Source organism: Phallusia mammillata, chromosome 6 (genome assembly GCF_965637545.1).
Source record: "Phallusia mammillata chromosome 6, kaPhaMamm4.hap1.1, whole genome shotgun sequence".
In the NCBI taxonomy this organism is placed as follows: Eukaryota; Metazoa; Chordata; class Ascidiacea; order Phlebobranchia; family Ascidiidae; genus Phallusia; species Phallusia mammillata.
In genome coordinates this window covers 851,944-875,683 of record NC_137257.1, presented here as the reverse complement: position 1 = coordinate 875,683, position 23,740 = coordinate 851,944, and the positions used below count along the sequence as shown (strand labels likewise).

Genomic DNA, 23,740 nt, shown 5'->3' with positions numbered 1-23,740 from the left:
AACATTAAAAGCCTTTTTCATTCGGGTTTTGCGCATGAGTGCACGTGGTTCGTTCCGAAACTAGCTTACCAGGAAAAGCCTTCCTGTCAAAACCTTCATTACATCGTTCAAAGTGCCGCAACTAGTCTCATGTGTACAACCCCCACTCCTGTCGCAAGCAAATGACGACCGGCGAATGAGTTATTGTGAAATATAAAGATGCGAGTTACAGTTTAATTGTTGTAAACCGGCGTGATTTCCACCCACGCTCGTACATGCGAGCCCGCTTTATGATTGTGACACACCCCCTTTTTTAGAGACACGCCCCTAGTGAAGACCTCCCTATTGGTTATGCCACGCGTGATGCGTTAAAGCAAGGGTGGGCAATCTACGGCCCGCGGGCATCTTTTAAACGACCCGCGACTCGTATTTTATTTTGATCGGCGGACGACTTGTATGTGCTAAAGCCCATTTTTTACCAAAGGGTTGTTACGTAAAACGTTGATGGTTATTAGTTTATTACTAAGAAGAGGCATTGTTACGTACAAAGACAAAATCATTGTGTATTTGACTTTGCCTATCACTGCTATGTTATTGCATGACCACCGTTGCAGCCAGCGGATACAAAAAGGTTGCCCACCTTTGCGTTAAAGGTTGCGGCGCCTGTAATGCGGTTTACGTTTAATTGCCACTTAGCAATATGACAGTAATATTGCCAGCATTTTTGAAATAGTATTAATTTTTTGGAAGATAAATATTTCGTTGTTATTTTAATGTTTATTCGGAATTAATGGGTTAAAACAACAGTATTCTTATCTTAATGCCTAACTCGGGCATTTGTTTAGCTCTTAACGCAATATAAACTGTTGAAATCGAATGACGTCGTTTTAAGCTCGTCACGTGTCCTTGCGGTGTCCATGTACCGTTAGGGGAATTCCCAGGGAGACTGGAGCTGATACGTGACCAGACTTGCTGACGCAGGTTGGACGTCTGAGGTCTTGCCTTTCCAAACCTCCCATATAAACGTACGACTTTATCGGCCATGTTATCTTATGCGACAATGGGCCTGGACAAATATCCTTCAAATGGTTCAAAGTCTTTTCGCCCTGTACAAACATTTCTGCCCGAAAACAAACGTTTGGTTTATGACACGCGGTAAAAAATATTGTTGTTTTGACCTAGCATTTTCCATTTCTTTGAAATTATTGGTGTTATTCATGAAACAGCGTCGAATTGTTTCGGATATGAATTTTCTTTTATAACTCTCCAATCTGCCTTTTTTCTTTTGCCCTTGAAAAATAATCAATTTTAAGAGGAACGAACAGTTCTCCTGGGAGATGTACTTATCATGCAAAGAGAATCAAGATTGGTTTCATGTTTTTGAATTCCTAGCACAAGATGAGCTCGATCAATCTAGAGTTGAAAATACCAGTTCAATGACAAGACAAACGTCAGATTTTTTTGTAAAAAAGGCCATTTTGTTGTGCTTTGTTGTGTCTGTTATCCTCATTTTAAAGCAGTGGTTCACAACCTCGTCTAATAGTGTACCGCACCTGAAGACTTTTTCTGTTGCTGCGTACGAGCTAAAGTTTATTGAAACTTTGGATGTTAGTGCGCCATTTTGACAAAGGTTTGATTTAAATTCACCGAGTGTGGCCTTAAAAAAGAACAGTTGCGCCTTTGTTCAAACAAACTGCATTGATATGTGCGCTTGTACTGATTGCTTGTAATACAGCGTTTTTAAATCAAATACGTTTGTTGGTCCTATTTTCAATTTTAAAAGTAAACAAAATAGTTGCAATAAATAATTTTACTATATTGATCTATCATCTGTAAAAAAACACTACCTCATAAACGCAAAACCATTTTTAAGCTCTCCCAGTAATTTTTTAGTCATTTTTCTCAGAGAGAACCGTAATGGTTAAGGTCAAACGCCTCTTAAACAGGATTGCAAAACAATGTATCACATAATGACGTCATAAGGAATATCTAAATTAGGTTTGGAAAAAACAACAGTATTGTTTCAACATGTCCAAAATGTTTGTGAATATATGAAATAAAAGTTAAAAAATAAAATATTAAAACTTGTCGTGATGATGAAATATTTGTTCGTGTCCATAGACATCGTAGGATGAGTTGGAACTCAAACAGTTCTGAGTGTCAGCAACCTATTCGCACTTCAGGTGATTCCCCCACCTCAGATTTACAACAGCAAGAAGAAAGTGAAGAAAAAGAAAAACATACAGGAAAGGGTGAGAATTATCTAAGATCGGTGTTTTGTGGTGTTTGGCAATTTTTTTTGTATTTGTTTTGAAAATCGCTAACACACGAAATTAAGTTTCATAAAACTTGCAAATTCCTGTTATGCGATTCTAATGTGTTTTCATTATCTGCGTAAAGCTGTCGTTTTGTTGCTATGTTTACCACACGGTTTGTTAGAATATTTTACAGTAGGGGGTCCTTAACATCAGGTAAAGACGCCCACGGGCCACGTTTTTTGCGAAGTTTTTCCCGTAGAATTAGAACACAAATATACGGGATTTAAGAAACTTTTGGGATTTTGTTTCGTCAGCACCATGTATACTTTCATTTTTACCGGTAAAAATGCGTGAAAGCACAAGTCTCCACAACCAAAACCCTTAATTTAAACTGTGGCAGGCTGTACGCGACACAGCTTGAAACAATCACAGTTTGATCTATGTGAAATGTCAATTACTTGGTGCGCAGCGTTGCTTGGTCTAAGAAAGTTTTGTTAGTTTTCTTACCAAAAAAAATTACCAAAATTTAATTTTACCAAATTTTACCAAAAATTACCAAAATTTTAATTAGCAAAAAAATCGACAGTTGCGGCTATGTTGGTCTAAACTTACAGATGTGTTGTTTCAGTGACATTTGAAATTTGGCGCATGATTTTTTTTAGTTCTTTTTAGTGTAACCGACTTTTACAGGTCACGTCAAAAATACATGGCAAAATATCGCACGCGAACTTTTGCTACAAAATAAAACTACGCAATACTAAATGAGCACGAAACAAAATTGCCTGTTTTCCTGCGGTACCTTCGCGGGCTGAATAAAATGGCGCCGAAGACCTGATCTGGCCTTCAGGCTGTAGTTCGGTAAGAAATGTATTTGATGGTATCCCCGGAAAAAAGCAAAGTCGGCGCCCGTGAGTAGATACACTAAAAGAAACAAATATAAAACAGGTGAGTTAAACATAAACCAACAAATGCTGATAAAAGTCAATCACAGATCAACACTCTAGCATTGAAGAATTAAAAAAAACACAAAACAAAATATTTAACAAATTTTACATTTCATTAAACCATTAAATAAAAGAACATTTAACAGAATGGAGTTTCTTTCTTTTGTACAATGCAGTCAAATTTTCTATGATCCTATTCCCGCTATTTCAACGGATCAGAAAGTTGCTTGCTAGACGACTCAGTTTCCGAAAATCTAAAAAACAAACAAGAACTTTATACGATTGTTTTGTGTTGTACCTGAGGTTGTGATTATCCCTATTTGGCATTGATCAGTTTGTTTAAGCTTGTTGTGTGCTTTTAGTGAGGAATCATGACCGGGTTTGAGTCAATCTCACACATTGATACTTTTTTTCAAACCTAAAACAATTTATTAATGTATAAATTTAGATGTTTTTTGTTTCACAACCTCATCAAAATCAATATGTTGAGCGCTAGATTGAGCGGTAGGGGGTAAGTTTTTTTGAAAAAGAATTACTTTGGGGACCAAGTTTTTAATTTAGTTCTATTATGTTTTTCATGATAATACTTCAACCAGTGGTGGGATGCAGTCGTTTCGCACCGGTTCTATAGAACCATCTCACGAAATTTTGTATTAGATCAGCGAAGCGGTTAGCATTACTGGTTACTGTCTATGGACTTCGTAACAGAACCGGGTAAAAAATATGCTTTTTGTCATAGAACCGGCGGACAAAAACTTTAAATCCCACCATTTTTAGAGATATGGTGATATTTTGAATTGTCGTAATTGTGCTCTTTGTGCTACCTATCGAAAACTAGCGAAATGTGCGACTGACGTGTTTTCGCTCTGACGTAGATACTTTGACACGTGCCACAGTCAACAGCCCATTAGGTGTCGCCATTGGGCCGTGGAGAAACCGCACGGACGCGGTTCTTTAACTTTTTTCGAGCGTGTTTAATTTGGGCATCCTGTGCAGCTAATGTGTATGTATGTCTATGCCACCTTTCCTAAAAGATAAATTATAAATGTGGAGAGCCAAAATGTTAGTTGAAATAAAGTGTAACAAAGGAAAAGAAACCCTGGAAAAAATATGCAACCGTCTCGATTGCTGATTCTTAACCCTTTGCGGTCCAAATTTTTTTAACAGAATGATCCATTTCGTTAATCCTATTAAAACGTTGCATTCGTTTGGCGTGTAGCTAAACTCAGTTAGGAGTACTTGTCTTGAATGTGCATCAATCACGTGTTTAGTCTCTCGAGATTAATCTCTGATGCAAATGAAATACCATCCGCCTCAAACACACATAACTATTAAATGGTACTTCCCGGGCCGCACCAAAACCATGTGGTAAAAGCGTAGATTTTTTAGTATTCTATGGTAAAATAAGTCCAAGTTGGGGCTCTCCCTGTGATGCATAAACAAACAAAGAAATTTTCGCGCCATTTTGTGCAAGTCACTTTATCCAGACCGGAAACACGTGTATTTCAAGTTGAAGGATCGTTTTGGAACGAAAGTTTGCAATTAAAAGATGTTGCCCATTTCAGGTATGCATGATTTGCAATTGCAGCATTTAAAAATTGTTTCTTTACTAACCGTTAGTTTGTTGTTTTTTAATTTGTTAGTATGGAAAATATAAGATAAAATGGCTACAGACGTACCATGTGGATCTGGTGTACTTTCGTGATTAAACGCAATAACTTCCTAAATTGGTCAAGAAAATGCACCGGACCCCCGTGGTACACTCACTGTGATAAACCTGCAAAATGGGCAGTTTGCGCTTGGCACCAAAGTAGTGACTACCTGCGTTTTTTCAAAACAAGCTCTTTGTCAAAGCTATATTAACCTGTCTGCAATGCAATGAAACCTTGTCTCGGCAAATCAATGCGAAAAAGCATTGTTTTAATTTTTAAAAGTTTCAACCAACTCAATACAATTTATGTTTAAGTTTAACTGCATTAGTATTAAAATGCAGTTGCATGAAAAAGTTTCAAAAAAATCCATAATTGAATGCATAATTAACGGAGATAAAATATAAGTTTGCCAAACAAGAAACATTCATGATAAGCTACAGTCCGTGCAGTGTGCACACTGTTTCAAATTAATAGTGCAGTAGTGACAAAACATTGGCTCTACGGATTGCGACAAGTCGCTTACGTTTGTTAGCAGTAACAAGCTGAAAAGCCATGACTCACTCTGTCAACTCAGTTATTACTTTTGCATGATGGGTATTTTGTTTGTCTTCTTTAAGTAAACACTTTTTTACGATGAAATAAAAGTTTGAAAAGTTACATAGTTGCTGGTCAGGGCATTTGTTTTAAAAAAAAACTGAATAAAAGCAGTTCAACAATAAAAATGTAATAAGGAATATAACAGCCAAAAAACAATAAGTGACCTATTTTGTTGCCAGATCTTTCATATAATACTCATATTATGTTAGTTTTAAAAAGTAAAGAGGTTTTTGTTGAGTAAGGTACAGACGACTATCATCACAAGTCTTGGCGAGTATCAGACTTTAAGTGCGGTGTGAGTGTGACCACAAAAAAACTGATTATATAAAAACAAACAAAGTGTACTTGACCAAAAAACAGCCAAATGTGACACCCACTGATTGTTTAAATGCAAAATATTCTATGTGTTTAAGCTAATTCCATTAATCTGTTTGGCTGGTTTGTTGACGCACTCGACTGTAAAGATGACTGAATCACTCATTTTTGGTTGTGTTTTATGTAAAAAGTCTTCATTTTTGTCTTTCAAATAATGCAACTTACTTAAAATTGAAGCTAACCAGAAGCACTTAGCTTTTTAATGAAGTCTTTAATTATTTAGATGAAGAACATGTAACAGACGATTGTGTACAAGCCAAACATAATGGGAATGATGTTTGTGAAGAAAAGTGTATTTTAGTGAAGTCATGTCGTAAGTTAATTGTTATGTTCATAAAACTTTAGCCAAATTAAATTGCTACTTTAAATCGTGTTTAGGCTGTAATTAAAACATTAGTCAGTAGTTTTTAGTCTGGGATATACTTTCTTTGTAAGGTTGAAATATACCAGAATAAAGTGAAAGGCCATTTTAATGTTGCTTCTTTTTAGCATTACCAATTACACATACTTATACAATGAAATGAATTTGGATTTAAATCTATAGCTAGTAGATACGATTGTGCAGTTGTGCACTGGTTAGGTTTTTACAGGTCCCTTTCCCTGAAACTATTAGTTCTCGCTTTGACAAGTGACGCAATGACATTGGCTGTTTTAGTTTACAGCCTAAAGCCTGCATTTTTATTTCAGTTGCTGCTATTAAAAAGTATCAGGATGAGCATGTGAAGAGCTTTCAAGTGGTACTTTATGACAAAGAACTGAAGGCCAACCAACTACCTGATGTAGATCCAGGAATACATGTGTACAAGTCATATAAAAGATGGGGTCTTGTGGAAAAAGAGGAATTCATACCTACAAAACAGGAATTGGGTTCTCTTTTTCATAAACGCTTTGTTTCCATTGATGAAATGATAGGTCAAACCTCCCATCCAAATTGTATTGGAATAGTTGGACAAGTTGGCATTGGTAAAACTACTCTTTCCAAATCATTGGCAAAGTTAAAATTGAAGAGACGAATTACTAAAGGTATATGTTAAATGTATGGCTTATTTCTTGTTATGGTTCTACGTCCCTGAAGGAGACACATTATGCTTTAACTTTATTGTATGTTTGTTTTCTACCCTGCAGTTTTTCCACCCTCTTTTGCCATAAAATATTTTGTGGAGTTGGATGAAACTTTTACAGAAGGTAGAAATAGGTATGTAGATGTGCCGTCTGCATCTTTTCATTTGATAACCCCGATATTTAAACCGCTAGCCGTGTTTAGTGTTTCAAAGGCAACCTGGTCACTTATTTTTGTAATCTTATTGGATTAAGTGGTGGCTGTTTTTGCAGATAGCAGTTAGGGGGGTGTTAACAGCTATATGCAGCCATAAACATCAATTGTTGTTGCTCAAAACACCTCCAGTGGTCAAAATGTTAAACAATGGACGATTGGGAGACAATTTTACTGGACTATTGATTGACTAGAATGACTGTTTTTTAATGCGCTATGGCATGAAAAACTCTCTTTCAGACTTGGGTCTGTATAGCTTAATACAACACTGGTGACATAAGACACCTTGGAAATCTACAAAACTGTCGTGGAATTACGAATGTTTGTAACATCACAATGCACCGAGCATTAACATGCCATGCTTGGTGCTCGACCAAACAGAACATTTGCCGTTTTGACACATCCCTACTAGAAATCCCAGCTTTTTACATTTAAAAAATGAAATGATGATATGTTTTAACCATACATGTATATGTGTGTGGGTGCCCATTTGTTTGTGCTTCAGGTATGTGTCATGTAAAGACATGGATTCCATTCTGAATTAGGTCACAAACGTATATTAGTTGCAAAAAATGCTAAGAATTTATGTAGATAGCCATAAACAGAAAAATATTAACATATAAATTAGCAATATTTGAAACATTCTAGTTTCACTCGCTTGGTCAAAAGAAATTTTACCTGATTCTTTTCTTTAGGTTTGCAAAGTTGCATTTATACTGAAGATGAGAACGATGTTTCTTGTGATTTTTGCTATTTTGAATTTCAACATTACAAAAAAAAGATTGGATTTCTTACTGACAATTGGGTGGATTCAGTTGAAAACATTGTTGCATTCATATACAACAGGTTTTCGTACATTGCTCTCATCCACACCTGCTGCCAAGGATTTTGTAAAGCAAAAAACATTACATTTGAATGTTTAAAAAAACTTTGCAAGGATTCTTTTTCGAGGTTACCTAACCTGGAACAATTTTGCAGAGATGATGCATTGTTGGCAGCTTTGCATATTATTAACTATCAATCACTCCAAGATTTTAGGGATCTACCGGATTGGGATTTCAAGGATAAGCACAAAATAATAGCAATACTTTGCCAGCTGTTAAATGAGAAAAGGTGGCCTCTACTACAGGCAATGTCAAGACAAAATGAAACAGATTTTTATCAGGAAAAGTTTGAAATGCTTCATGAATATTTAATTTCCCAGAAAAAAGGTGAGGGGAAGCTCAAACAAACCAGCAGCATTATTTATTTTATTGCTGCAGTATTGTTAGCAGCTTCACAAAGGCTGAGGTTGTGGGTTGAAATCCCACCACTGGCTAACTTTTTTGCTCGGCTTTGACGACTGTAACGCTACATATTCTTTTGTGTTTATGTCAAAAGCTTATAATTGCATTTTAATTTTTGTATTTAACTAAAATATTTTTAAAATTTTAAAAATATGTGTTACTGTACATATCCCTGGGCCATACAAGTATACAATAATTATTATAGTTTAATGTACTTTTTATTTTTTTATTCAGACCAAGCTAAAAAGAAGTTTATAACCAGATGTCACAAACAGTTGATTCAAACTTTTAAAGAGACGCAATGTCGGCACATTTCAAAAAATCAGTTTCAAAATACCAACCAGCTTGTAATGGTGACAAGTGATGGAGTTGTTTATGACAGGTTGGTTGCTTGTTATATTTTTGAAGGTATGTGCTTGGATTATTGTGAAAGCATTTTTTTGATGTGCCTCGATACAAAATTGGGGTTTCATGAAAAGTGTCATTTCTGTGAATTTGTTTGAAGTCAAAATGTTGTGGATTAAAATGTTTGTTAATCTTTTTTAAGAAGAGTTGTTGCATGATATGATTTTTTTATTTCTTTTTAATGAATGTGTTTTTCACACTAGAATTTATGTTACGCCAGTACTAAATACAATATGACTGGTAAAAATAGTGTCCAAAGTGAAAGATATTAAGCGACACTTTTTAGGCAACGAGACCCACCTGGCCAGCGGAGTATCTACATTCCTCCTGGCGATCCATTTCTTGAATCTTATCGACTTTCAACTTTCATGAAGTTCCCGATGGAAATTCCAGTCAACCCACGTCATCTTGCATCGTCTGGTTTTTATTATACTGGATACAAAGATCGGGTTAAATGTTTCAGGTAAAAACTTTGTGGTCTTGCATATTGAAGTAGAAGTTTTTTTGTGATAAGAAACGTTCATAGTATTTCTTAAAACAGCTTTACAGTTTTTGTTTAGTATTATGGCATATTGTAACATGATGCCATCATTATTATTTAAAGTACATGGTTGTTTGAGAAACAACAAACTGTTTATAACTATGTTTAGATTTCAAGTTGCCCTTTTAGCTTGTACATGTATTGTTAAAATGCAAAACTCATGATGCACCTCTGCAGTTTGCTTATACTTCATTTCTCATGTGAGGGCTTTTGGTTAAAGAAGTCGTTACATCGAAAATGATTAAAAGCGAACTGTACTTTCAACAACATCGTTATTGAAGGATGGTGAGAAAGTTTTAAAGTGTGGTAAATTTGAGAGATTAAATGCATAAAATGTGTGTTACCATTTTAAATTTGAAGTCACTGGTTCAAAAACCAGCTAATGTAAGAATTTCGTGTAAACATGTATTACATGGTCATAATGGTGGCAATTGCTTGTCTGTGGTTATGTTTAAAATGTTTCCATTTTGGAATGATGTCATTGTTAAGTTACACTGCAACACATTTTTATTTACATGTTCAGCACTGTTATAACGAGTAAAAGTGAATTATATATGTCCTAATTTGTTGGGCGAGACACTCTAAGAAATATGCTCCTGTAGCAACACTATTCATGTACCTATTAAAGCAGAACAGCAGTGTTGGCCATTTATTACCTGAGTTGTGCTTTAAGTAGCTTCAATCCATTTAAGCCCTCCATTGAGCATTGTGTTTTTCCTCAGCTGTGGTTTATGTGTTGAACAATGGGAGGCAGGTGACAATGTCCGATCGGCGAGATGGCATCAGGAGGACTGCAAGTTCCTCAAAGGGCTTGACTCCGGAAATGTTCCAGTTGGTAAGTACAAGGATCCTGCCTCTGCATAGCTATATTTTTCATGTCATCAGCACATGTTGTGTGTAGTTTTCCATTTTTCTTTCTCTATACAAGAGCAAAATATACTGTTGTTTATTTGTTTCTGAGTGATTTAAATGGTTAATTTGAGATTAGAACCACTAACCTTTCGATTGCAAGTTGGATGCATACTCCACTTGTGTGTTTAGCACACAATCTATCAAACATTTCTCATTGAAATGCTGTTGTTTTTAGCTTGTCCCCATTTACATTAAACGCATTTATCTTAAGTTCCTGTGGAGCAATTGAACACCTGTGGTTAGATGTAGTGTACACTTAGACGTTCTGTTCTTCGATCAGATAAAAACAAATACACATACTGTTTTGTTAAAAAAAGGTACAGAATGAGAAATATCTAAGCCCTGCTACAGACAATCATGGTTTCTTGCAAATTTCATACATGTTTGTGCATACTCCAGTTTAAAGCATGCAATATCCCACGTAAGTTGGTATTGTATTTTTCTCTGTTTTTCAACAGGTGGAGGAGGTCTGGCAAGGTTTCTCAATCCCTCATCAAGTTTTAGTGTAAGAAGTTTATGTTTTTGTGAATAATTGCACTTTGTTTAAAAAAATTTTTGGTGTTTTTGTGTTCCATCCAGTTGGCAAAAAATATACCCCAACATATTGTTTAATTAAGAATGTCATCATTTTTGCAAAGATATCTATAAATTTGACTGAACACCTAAATATTACATAAACTGCACCATGATCTACAGCATAGCAGCACAATTGTGCTGGAGTAAATGCTTGTTCAGTAATTTCTAAATTACACGATTATGCTGTATTAAATATATTATCTTATAGGGATGGGCCAAAACTGCAAGTGTTCCGTTTGGACGAGCACTGAGCATCTCATGTTAATGCTTTGTGCTCAGCCGAGCACGCTCGGGTGCATTATGACATCACAAACATTCCCTATTCCACGCAAGTTTTAGGTTTACAAAGTCCCTTACGTTACGACTGGTGTTTTAAGGTTAAGCTGTACAGCCCTACATTAGAAAGACACGTTTTTTTTACAATCATAATGCATTTAAATAAACGGTCATTTTTGTTTTTGTATACCTTTTTAAACAAAAGTTTTGTTTGTTAGTATGAATGTGCAAATTTAACGCTTGGGTCAGTTTGTGCAACTGCTCGGCCGAGCACCGAGCATTAAAAACAGCGATGCTCGATACGGAGTACTCGGTTTCTGGCTCGGCTCAGCCCATCCCTATAATCTTATGTATTTTACAAAAAAATGTATGCGAGATTTTCGAAGAAGTGCACAAGTTTAGATTGATTTAATTACTTTGTTTTCTATATGTACTTTTGACTTGCATTTTTTTTTAATATCCATTTTTTGTTATGCATACCTTTATAATTGCAGACTAGATCTGCGAACTTCACCAGCTCCCCAGCGCCATCTAGTCAAGCACCAAGAGCACAAAGTATGCCCGCTCCAGGAAATGAAAGGCAACCAGCAAGTAGGTTTAAATAGAAGTCATATATCTTGCCTGGTTAAGCTGGGAATCGAAGGCGTACAGCAGGGTTGTTGAATCAGTTAAAAATCTCATGACATTGACTGCAAAACCAAACATTTAGTTGTCCTTTTAAATTGTTTTGCTGTTTTTTTAACAAAATTGTACCAAAAGTCGAATGTGGTCAAAAGCGTCACCACTGAGACTCAAACAATACTTTAAAACAACTTTGACTCCACCTTTTGTGCTATGCCTATGTTACTCTGGAGTCCCAACTACTTAACCCTGGTTTGCAGCTATTTTGATATGTTTATGACTAATATGTAACTATGCCTTGCTTTGATAAAAAATGATAATTTAAACTTATATACATGAGGCAGTTACTGGCGATATTGACTTAGCACAGGGTGTGCAACATTTTTCATCGGTGCGCCATTTAACTAATTTCGGACATCAAGCGAGGGCCACACAATTTTTCCGCCTGTTGCACACACCTGGCTTAGGATTTATGCCACTTTATTTTCAAGTATTTGATTTTGCCCTACCCCAATGTAAACAAAACTCAGGTTTTGGTGTAAACATTGTTGTACAGTGGACAAGTTGTACTTGTATTGTTCACAGGCCAAGGTGTGTATTCAGCACCCCATCCAAGACAAACTGCTTCAATATATAATGTAAGTTTTACTAATAAATACTGCTATTTGCCTGTTATGCAACAGCTAAATTCTGTTCTAATGTTTAACAGTAAGATTAATACTGTTGGTAATTGGTGGTATTACGTTGTGTGAAAGCATAAAACCTGTTTTTTTCAACACTGTTATTTTTGTATTTTATGAATAAAGTCTCGCCCTTTTAAATGAAATTGAGCTGAACAAATTTTACTTGACTAACAAAGGTTGTTCGGTGACGCTTAGCAACAGTTTATTGTCACCATGGCCAATTTTTAAAACTATTTGTTCAGCTTAGTTAAGGCCAGTAGCCTGTGAAACTACATTATGGTCTGTTGAACAAAGTTTAAAATCTTACTTAAGCTAATCGAAACCAGGCTATCTGTGTGCTTGAGCAACTGAACGATAAATATTTACAGAAAACAGGTTTTGTAACTAGCTTAAAGTTTTCAACACACAAATACGTACATCAGCTTTTCTGAATACAGCATCCACAAAACACCTTTTTTATGATTTCTTATGTCTCCATGTTTTAATACTCAAAGGGTAGTTGCCTTTTATCTCGGTTCTTCCGTAAAATTGAGCTGACCACATTCTATTGTCACTAATTAACTATTTGGTTGTGTAACCCTATACTGAACATTTATAACCTGACTACAGCTGGTTCTCTGTCCAATAAAGGAAGTTATGACAAGATGCCGCCAATGATAAAAACCATAAAAATCATAGAATATTAACTAGCATAACTTTGGGTTTAACAATTTGGTGTATACTTTATGATATTAAGAAATATAAAAATTTAAAGCAAACAAAAAAATTTGACTACAAACTTTAATGTCTGATTTTCAAATTTCATTTCTTTGAGATATCTAAAAATAGTTTTTTATTCTTTTCATTTGAATAATTCTGTAATTTTCATTTAATGACATTTTTCACATGTTTAACCTTTATCGCTAATTTATCATTTGTAACTCAATATGCAAAACTTAAAACAACAACACCCTAGGGCAGGGACGGGCAACATACGGCCCGGGATTTTGAGTGGCCCGCAGGCAGTTACCGGTCTTACATGATAATGTGGCCCGCGGCCACAGTCTGCCGCAATTCCCCACTACTTGCTTACTACGTCAAATTATTGTTGTATCGGACAGTAACGCTCCCCAATAGCAAAAAACTTTCCCGCCGTTATTACCATTTCACCATAGGTCCATTGTTACGGCATAACTGCCTACCTTGTGTGTGGCCTGCTTTCACGGTTTCCTTTGTTTCCACACGTGTAGCCTAGTTAGTGTTTCAGCAGTATCTAAGTCTGTGGTGTATGCAGTAAATTTGCTGTGGTTAATAATTTTATGTTATATCAGTTAGATTATTCGGACTGTATTGTAATTGTGACGTTCTTGACTGTATATGGTTTAGGCGGTCAAAAATCCGTTGTAAATCACTGGATAAATACGCGATTAATGTATCGATTCAGGAATCCGGCCCGCCAAGTACTTCATTTTCCCATATCAGGCCCGCCGACTGAAGAAGTTGCCCGCCCCTGCCCTAGGGGTTTGTTTGAACAAAACCGGAAATGACGTCTCAATAAGTAAACACATGAACATATATTCCACTTTCCAGCTGTTCAGTTTTTTCCCATTTTTAAAATTGTAAATTATTTGTTTCAAAAAAACAAAATCTGTTTTTAAAACATTTTTTTGTGAAGTTGTCAATTAAACTTATTTTGTCTAATGCCTAAATCGTCCTCTCACTTGTAATTTGTGATTTAGTGTTTTTTGTGCAAATTTACATTGCAGGTCTTATAATATGCTTCAACTGTAGAAGTCATTGATGTAATATTTTCATGCTTTATTTGTATGTTTTGTTTCAGATTGTTGAGTTTGCAAACATACCATCGTCGTATCATGAGCACTTTCTGAAAAGTTTGGACTTAAGAAAAGAATCTGAAAGAATGTGAGTCGCTGAATGCTAGTTAATACTCATGTCATATGAGTAGCAATGAATTTCTGCTTTATAGTGGACAGATGTTAAATGTTATTACTGATCAGACAGATATTTTATTTATAATTTTTGGGATTCAAATCCAAACTACTTTATAATTAAATTTTTTATTGGATCTTGTGATTTTTATTCAAAATTTATCACAATTATCTCTTAAATGCATCATTTACATGGGTGGGAGACCTAGCAAAACAAACAAAGGGTATAAAACTTTGGCTGTTATGGGACCCAATATAAAATAGGTGTAGGAAATAATAGAATATAGGTTTTGAAGTAGGCCATACTGTATGTGCAATGGCAAGTGGTGCTAAGTCACCCTTCCTGGTTTTTTGTTGGATCTTGTTATGTTTTCCATTCAGTCGAACTTTCGAACACTGGCCGAACGAAACACCGACAGTGAGTTCGAACGACCTTGCAAGGTCAGGATTCTTCTACTTGGGAAACCTTGACCGGGTTCAGTGCTTTTCATGTGCTGGAGTTTTGCGCAACTGGAATTATGGTGACAACGTACAAGCTGAACATAGAAGGCACTTTCCACACTGCAGGTGATTGTAAAACCCTAATGTTTTTTTGACAATCCCAATCAAATAATGTTTGATCGTAACAAACAGTTCTGCAGTGGAACAAAAGATTTACAAACTAGACATTGTAAAACACTAGAATGAATTTATACATACCTGTGTCAATGGGAAACTGCTGATTATAACCACTGTTTGATGTGGTTGTAGACCAACTATACTTCTGGCCTAAATGGTAGGATTTGCAAAATAAAAACTGTGTTATAGTTGAAATATTTTGGATTTAAAGAGAGTAATATATGTCGAGAGGCAAAGCAACTGGCCCGGACGGGATCGCAATGGAAATGATTGAAGCTCTTGCTGATTTTGGTATCGAAACGATAACAAAGCTAGCAAATCGAATTTACGACGAAGGTCATTTTCCAGCGGAGATGTGCAAATCCGTTTTCATCACCTTACAAAAGAAACCGGGTGCCACAAAATGTGAAGAACATAGAACCATCAGCCTCATGAGTCACCTCACAAAGCTTGTCCTTCGGATCCTACTTAACCGCATCCGAGGCAGAACGACTGGAGAAGTCAGCGAAGAGCAGTACGGGTTCACTCCCGATAAGGGTATGCGGAATGCCATCTTCATTTTGAGGATGATAACGGAGCGAGCAATTGAAATGCAGCGTGATATATGTGCCTGTTTCATCGATTATGTAAAAGCGTTTGATAAGGTCAGACATGAACCGTTGATCGAAATGTTGGAGACACTGGACATCGATGGGAAGGACATCGAATTGATCAAGAATCTGTACTGGGACCAGCAGGCAGCAGTAAGGATAGATGGTGCGCTGAGTGAGTATGTGAACATCGAACGCGGAGTGAGGCAAGGGTGTATCATGTCACCAGACCTGTTCTCCCTTTACACGGAAATGATAATGCGCCACATCAAAGAGCTGAAGGGCTTTATCATTGGCGGGGTAAATGTTAATAACCTGAGATACGCCGATGACACTGTACTCATCGCCGGCACAGAAGAAAAGCTACAGAACATGATAAACAAGACCGTTGAGGAAAGCGAAATGATAGGGCTTACCATCAATGAGAGAAAATCTTTCGTGATGGTTTTCTCCAAGAAGGCCGTCACGCCGACGTGCAACATCAAAGTGAAAGGAGAGGTGCTGGAACAGGTCAGCCAGTTCCAGTACTTGGGCAGCATATTAACATCGACAGGAAAGTGTGACATAGATATCCGCAGGCGCATTGGAATTGCAAAAACTGCCTACAAAAACATGAAAAGCGTTCTGATCTCTCGCTCGATCAGCATTGCAACAAGACTTCGACTCTTGAAATGCTACGTGTGGTCAGTTCTCGTATATGGCTGTGAGTGTTGGACCATCAGCCAAACGACGCAGAATCGCCTGGAGGCAGCGGAAATGTGGTTTCTGCGAAGAATGATACGCATACCCTGGACGCAGAAGGTGCGAAATGACGCGGTGCTGCAGCGGGCTGCAACAACAAGGCAATTGATGCAGTCCATCGTCATGAGACAGGTTCGATTTCTCGGTCACGTGCTTCGTAAGAAGCAATTGGAACATCTGGTGCTCACCGGAAAGGTGGAGGGGCGAAGAGATCGTGGTCGGCAGCGTATGACTTATCTTGGATGGCTATCACGTGTCACAGGCAAATTGCCGCTGGACATCATCCGGAAGTGTATGGAAAGACAGGAACATTTGATTGTCGCCGACGTCAGACTCTGACAGGGCACCTCTATTGTATTGTAATATATGTTAACCACAGTAAACCCTGTTCAATCAAAAAAACAATTGTACAAATTAGGAGAAGACCTGGATTACCTCAAACCAGTTTAACTGTGGTTGACTGTAATACACTCCTGGAGCCGAGATTTTAACCAGTGGTAAAATATCTGTAATGGGTCTGTTAATACAGACTTTTGCTATATGCCCACATTTTTAGGCATGGAGAGTTATTCTTCTAAATTTGTCAACAGGATAAAAAACATTGGTTGAAATAAAGACTGATTGGTTGAAATATTGTTTCTGGCCCGGCTTGCTGACTGTAACTTGCCAAACCTGTAAAACTATAACAATAAAACTGATCACAACAGTAAGAAAATTTACCTTTGGGCATGAGCTTGGCTGAATGGTCTAGTCTAGGGTAGCAGTTCTCAACCTTTTTTGATTGTCGGGGCCAAATGGTAGTTTTTTAAGTGTGTCGGGAGCCGCAAAAATGAGACCTCAGAATAATCACTAAAGATTATAACCTTGAAAGCTAGTAGCAATCTTTGGTGGTTTTCTGAGGTCTGGTGCGAGCCACAAAATGAGGTGTTGGGAGCCGCATGCTGCCCTGAGAGCTGTGATTGTGAATCCCACTGGTCCTGGGGCGTTTGACCTATATACAGACAATAAAAACCCTATTAGGCATTCAAGGCTTTGAACTCCATGATAAAATATTTACCTATCATCCTGTCCACACAGATTGGTTCAAGGAGCAGAGGAACGAAATGTTGTTCTTACTGAGGCTGAGAGAGCAGCAGTGCCACGACAACAAAATATTTTCGAAGAACCTCCAGATCCATCAGAAAATGAACAGGTAGTTTAGGTGAACTAGATTTCACTTTTGTATATTTGTCTGTGAAGCAATTACGGAGTGTTGTCGTTTGTTTGTATGCTTGGTGAGCCGAAAATGCCTGTGTGTGAGTTTGTTGTTTGACGACAAGCCTCATTGCAAATCTATGTATTTTTTGATGCAGTTATAGCAATGCACTTTTTTATTCCGACTGTTAGGGTATGTGGTGATCTCAGAACACTCTTACTTAGTGGTTCTCAACTGGTGGTCTGTAATAACTTTTTTATGTGGTCCACAGGACGTTAATTATATTTGGTGATAAACTGGAATTAGTTGCAGACAATTTGTTGAATATTCAGTACAAAAGCAAGTTTCTTCAAGTTGTTGGGTATTTATTGTTAGCTGTCACTTACTTAATATCACTCATAGAAATTCTACCGTTAAAGGAATATAGTCACTATGCTTGTTAATTGTTATGGATCTTTTCTGTACACTTACTCAAGTGGTGCCCGCTATTAATTTATTTGAACTGGTGGTCTATGGCCTGAAACTAGTTCAGAACCACTGCTCTTACTGTGTTAGGGCTGTTGACACTTGGGTACCAACAAAAAAGTTGTTTTGCGGATTCCAACGTATACATATATGTTTATGACAGAGGGACTTAAGAAACATGTTCCAGTGTCAATTCCCAGTAAATCCTCACATGAGAAATGAAGATGTAAGATTTGAAACTTTCGACCATCGTTGGAATGCCAACAATGTTGATGCGACTCCTCGACAAATAGCAAGAGCTGGATTCTTCTTTCTGGGTGAGTGGTGCCACCTAGTGTGAATTTGTTTTGCTTTGAATATATATATGATCTCTGTTTGCAATGAGTTTAATTTAATATATCTTTGGGTATCCACTAGTTTCCGCCTGTTTATGGCGATCAAATTTACCAAACAAATCAATTCTTTCGAATTTTGCTCTGCAACATACTCTTGAAAGTCTTTTTCTTTCAAAGCTTGTACAGTTTACTTGGCCAAGGGCAGAATCCTTAGTACAGGGACACAAGGCCTTTTCCTAGGTGGACGGCTGAAGTGTTATGTTTATAAAATGTTATTCAATTTGAAGAAGCAGCGACAATATAACAATACACTGTACCTTGTGCCTAATTTTTGACTGACCCTGGTCTAATTCTTCAAGAGTTTATTCAAATACAAACAAAGATTAAGGCAACATTGTACTGTACCTTGTGTCAAACATCTCTATGCGTTAAAGGAGAGCGCGACAGAGTAAAATGTTGGTATTGCAATGGGGGTTTACAAAACTGGGATCCACAAGATGAACCCTGGACAGAACATGCAAAGTGGTTTCCAACGTAAGTTTACTTGTTCAAAACGTTAGTGGGATTTTGACCCGACCTTTGACCTATATACAACTTCAGATGCGAGTTCCTGCTGCAGCGAAAGGGACCTGATTTTGTCCATCGCATGGTCTCTCTGTTTCCCAATTTACCCCGACCCCCAATGCGAGGTAACTATGATGTTCCCCCGGTTCCGATGGAAGGTGAAAGGAGACAACAGTTCGGCCGCGCCCCCACCCCGCCCCCACAAATCATTGACCCACAGGCAAGCTGTTTTATTCTGATTTGTTTGATAATATGCATTGCAGTAGACTCACTTTATATACTGGGGGTTAAAAAAGGTGTAAACAATAAAGTTTTTATAAGGTTTACAATGGGCATTGTCGTCACCTTATAAATTATATATGCACATTGCCTTCTGAAGATCCAGTGCGGTTGTGACCATTTGTTTTTAATTCTGACCTATTAAGACAAGAATAGTAGATGCTATACCAGGGATGGCCAACCGGTCAAAGCCTAAGAGCCAAATTTTTTACTGTGTTACCACAAAGAGCCGCATTATACACATGGGCACACATGTTCATTTCCTTACACACAGAGACCTGTGCTTAGCTAGATTTATTCTAAAACGCACACCAACATAATAGTGACTTGTAAGTTCATCATAACCCGAAAAACAATGGATTGTTATTTATTTTGGAACACGTTGCAATATTGCTGTTGCTTTGTGTCTCATTCGCATTGTACGCAACAATGAGCAATCATTCATTGTTCAACAATTGAATATTTGTCATCATAATCAAGTCATTTGCCACATAAGGTTGCAGTTTCAAGGCAAGCAAAATTGTCATAGCTATACTTCAAATTTAACGATTTCCATACCAGATCGCCTCAAACTAACCAAGATATCCGCAGTGGCCCCAAACTTCGACAACAACCTAGAGCCGCATGAAACCAGGCAAAGAGCCGCATGCGGCTCGCGAGCCGCGGGTTGGCCACCCCTGTGCTAGACTATCATCTATGCCTTTACATTAAACAGTGTTTTAGAATGTAGACTTTGTCAAAATTGTGAAACATAGTTGGTTTATCAATTGAAGATTGAATTATGTAGCAAATGTTTTAAGGCTTAGCAGTTTTCATCACATTGTCAGTCGTCATCCATACATAACGCTTCTGTATCTATTTGAGGTAAAAAACGTCTAAACAATCAAGAAAGCACTTTTACACTTGGAAAACAATGAAACAATGGACATTGTGACCAAATATATTTCCATGCATTGCTTAGTTGCAGTATAAAGAAATATTATTTATCCGTAGGAGGAATTGCGTCGCGAGGATGAACAAGTAAACACTGCAATGCAATCTGACATTGTTGCAAGGGCTCTCGAAATTGGATTTGAACTTCCCCTGATTCGACGAGTTGTCAAGCGGTGTGTTAATTTGTTTTACTTTATCTGAATGCCCTACTTATAGAAATTTTACTTGTGGTTTTAGGTTGTTAAAAGTTTTTGGGAAAGTCTTGAAGCCATTCTTTTTAAATTATATTTGTAATTTGCTGACTTTTTACTCTGACCCTGTTACATTAGTTTCTTATTTTGACAGTTGTCATGCAGTGTGTTTACTTGCCCAATCCAAATGCTGTGCATCGTAATAATTTACATTTTACTCATTAATTTAAGCTGTGTGTGGTTCTGGAAAAGTCTAAAACCAGTTTGTTTTGTACTTGACATACTGTAATGTTACTTTTCTTTGGAACACTACATACGGATCCGTTCATAAGTTTAATAATGAAAATAACAGCCCAAATATACGCAAGAAGTGACATGCTTTACTTTTTAAACGTTTCGGCAAATGCTCATGCCATTATCAGTGATATAAGGCTGCATCAGAAAAATAACGCATGTTGCTTTTTACATCTATTTGGGCCGTTATTTTCTTCATTAAACTTATGTTACTTTCCTATTTCTGACTTACACCTGTTTTATTGCAGCAGACTCCGAAATTTTAGGCGGTTGGTAGTTTGTGGAAAAGTCTTGAAGCCATTTTTCTTAACCTATACTTGTAGTTTGCTGATTTTTTTACTCTGACTCTACTTACTTAATTTTAACAGAAACTTGTTTTAATGCAGTCGACTCCGGCGCAGTGCAATGTACAGCACAGTCGAGGATTTGGTGAGCGATTTAACTTCCGATGAAGCTTCACGGAACTCTGACAGTGAAAATGAGGAAGAACCAATGGAGTCACAACCACCAGGTGGCGCAATAAAACATTTTTTTTTCTTTTCTGCTGCCTAATGTGGAGGTTTTTAACCGGTGACAAATTGAAAATGTTTTTGGGTTGAATAAACAATGTACAAAGTTAGCAAAATTTTTGTGGTGTGCAAAAAGTACCATTTCATTTTATTACCAAAACCATTTCATTTTATTACCAAAACTGTGATTAATAGTGGCAAAAAAATGTGGTACTCCTGCTTAGGAAAGTGTGAAATTACATTTTTGGCGTTTTATTATTAAAAATTATTCTGCACTGTACCTAAATTAAACACACTAAAATGCAAGATGGTTTTGTTTTAAATATCAATGCTATAACCAGAGTGCCTTGCCTGAAATTACTTGTGTGCTATTGAAAATGGGTTTGCTCCTAGTTTTTTTATTAATTGTGTTACAACAGCGGTTCCCAAACTGGGGCCTTGGTCCTTTAGGGGTCCGTGAGACAATTTTTGGGGGACCGCGAAGCGGGTGAAATAATTCTATAATCTTATTTGGCGTCAGTTTGTGCCACTAAATAAGTTAAATCAAAGTAGAATTGAGAATCAACTGTCTCCATTGCTAAACAATGGCTTTTATTAGATAACAACTATCAAAAATGCGATTTTTCACGCACAAATGTAATGTTTTTGTCCTGTTTGTGATGTCATATGCTGTCTTTGGATGATTGTTATGCTCAATTTTGCACAACCAGCTAAAATCCTGCAATTAACTTTCGTTTAAATGAAATACACATTTAGGCTTAAGGACCGCGAGCCCTCGAAATAATGGCAAAGGGACCGTTTTGAAAAAAATATGAAAAAGTTTGGGAACCACTGTGTTACAAGAATAAATTTCACCATTGTTTCAAATACAGTTGATACCGTCCGTAATTAGACTTGTTGAAAAAAGTAGTTTTAAAAAGATATAAAAACTTTTTGTAACTGTGCAACCGTTTCATGTTTAGCTTCTGTGCCGAGCCAGTCAGTGGAGGAACAAGGTAAGCTTACATGTAGTGTTTGCTTAAACACAGTGTTCTAATAACATGGTAACAAAAATTGCATTGAAAATCAATTGCACAATAAAATCTTGCCACATTACAAATCATTTGCACCTAAAGTTTTGTCTGAATTGGGTGAAGATCCGGATTAACCAAGGTTTACTGCATATGCTAGGGATGGGCCGAGCCGAGCCAGAACCCGAGTACTCGGTACCGAGCATCGCTGTTTTTGATGCTCGGTACTCGGCCGAGCAGTTGCACAAATTGACCCGAGCATTAAATTTGCATATTCATGCCCATTTATATGAACCTAGTGTGCAAAAGGATATCCAAGCATAAAAATCACTGTTTTATTGAATGTGTCATCTGTTGGAGCGCCTGTACAGCATAACATGCTGCTGATGCTCTTTTTAATGTAGGAGCAATGATATTTGTTTTAATTGAAACCTTTTTAATTCTGTGGTAAAATATAAATCTAAGTAATGATTTAGTAAAATCATACCATGGTGCGCAATGTTTTACCCTTCTATTTTGGTTATTTGAATAATTGATATCATGTGTAAAATCATTGTATTCGTCCACAGGTACAAGCTCTTCAATGCAAGCTCGCATTGCTGAACTTCAGGACGAACGGCGATGTAAAATCTGTTTGGAGCGTTTGGCCGACATTGTATTTGTGCCGTGTGGTCACCTTTGTTGTTGCGACCAATGCGCTTCGTCAGTACGTAAGTGTCCAATGTGCCGCAAGAAAATCAAGGAGGCCATTCGAACCTACATGTCTTAAAATGTGTAGAGGAAACTGCCATGTGCATGTTAGTGCTTAAAACAATTAAAACAAGTACTTCAACAACTGTTATTGCATGCTTTTTTGCTACAAAAAACACGATGTAATTGCTTAAAAACCATGAAAACTTCTGTTGCATGTATTTTGCTACAAAAATAATTGGATTAATTCTCGTTTTATGTTGAGCTAATGTTAATGATGATCTAAAGATGGTGCTTTTCAGTCATGTACTAAAGTTCTTTCTTTTTCAACACTTCTTTTCTATTTTCCATTCTGCAATGTTTCTTCTGCCCAGGTTTAAAACATGTGAACATTTTTACACCATACCACTTATTGCTGCTTTCAAATTTACCTTAACAATTTCTACTGTGAAAATATTGCCATGACGAACAGAGATGCTTAACAAGTACTGTGAGACTTCAGAACAAATCCTTATTTGGTGCTATGATAGTTTTGTGTGCTGCTATGATGTTTTGTGTTTTTGGTGCAAAGTGTTATGTTGCAAATGAGAACAAATTTTCAGTTAAACATTAAACCATAAGTTGGTGTGTGGAGTGTTTGAAATGTGGTGAATGTTTGGAGTTTTCAACTTTCTTTTTCAATCATTAAATTCTGCATCTGGGATGTATCAGCAGAAGATTTTTAAGATAGAAAGAAGATGTTAGAAAGGTTTTAAAAGCAAAGAAAGATTGTACTTCTCGCATTCAGTGTAATTTACCCTGATGAAGGCAACCTGTATAGGATGACGAAACGTCGGAATAAAATCACATTTGCCAGAAGAGCTCTATAAACTTGATATTATGCCTGGCAGCAATAGCTTATGTAAAGATTGTCTTATTGCAAGAAAATGTATTATCATGCAGGTTAAAGTATTACAAATATGTTACAAAATATTTAGGCTATGTTGTACAGTATCAGGGAGTTTTTATGGCCAAGAAAGT

The 23,740-nt window shown here is 36.9% G+C and overlaps 1 protein-coding gene across 3 annotated transcripts; it reads left to right on the top strand.

Annotated features, from left to right (window-relative positions):
- Positions 1–4,244: 4,244 nt before the first annotated feature.
- On the top strand, positions 4,245–23,428 carry LOC145234691 (E3 ubiquitin-protein ligase XIAP-like). 3 transcript variants are annotated; one of them, XM_080099412.1, is made up of 20 exons: positions 4,246–4,746; positions 6,029–6,118; positions 6,493–6,828; positions 7,774–8,289; positions 8,599–8,746; positions 9,056–9,232; positions 10,033–10,145; positions 10,681–10,727; positions 11,569–11,665; positions 12,281–12,333; positions 14,198–14,280; positions 14,688–14,873; positions 17,333–17,447; positions 18,079–18,232; positions 18,685–18,784; positions 18,851–19,034; positions 20,087–20,199; positions 20,898–21,022; positions 21,983–22,015; positions 22,600–23,428. In XM_080099412.1, the coding sequence occupies exons 1-20, from the start codon at positions 4,731–4,733 to the stop codon at positions 22,797–22,799; spliced, it is 2,886 nt and encodes a 961-aa protein (XP_079955538.1). In that variant the 5' UTR covers positions 4,246–4,730; the 3' UTR covers positions 22,800–23,428. The 3 variants fall into 3 exon arrangements, with proteins under 3 accessions (XP_079955539.1, XP_079955538.1, XP_079955540.1); XM_080099413.1 differs by lacking the exon at positions 21,983–22,015 and having other exon boundaries at positions 4,245–4,746; XM_080099414.1 differs by lacking the exons at positions 4,246–4,746; positions 6,029–6,118 and adding an exon at positions 6,931–7,000 and having other exon boundaries at positions 6,764–6,828.
- The last annotated feature ends 312 nt before the right edge of the window (positions 23,429–23,740 follow it).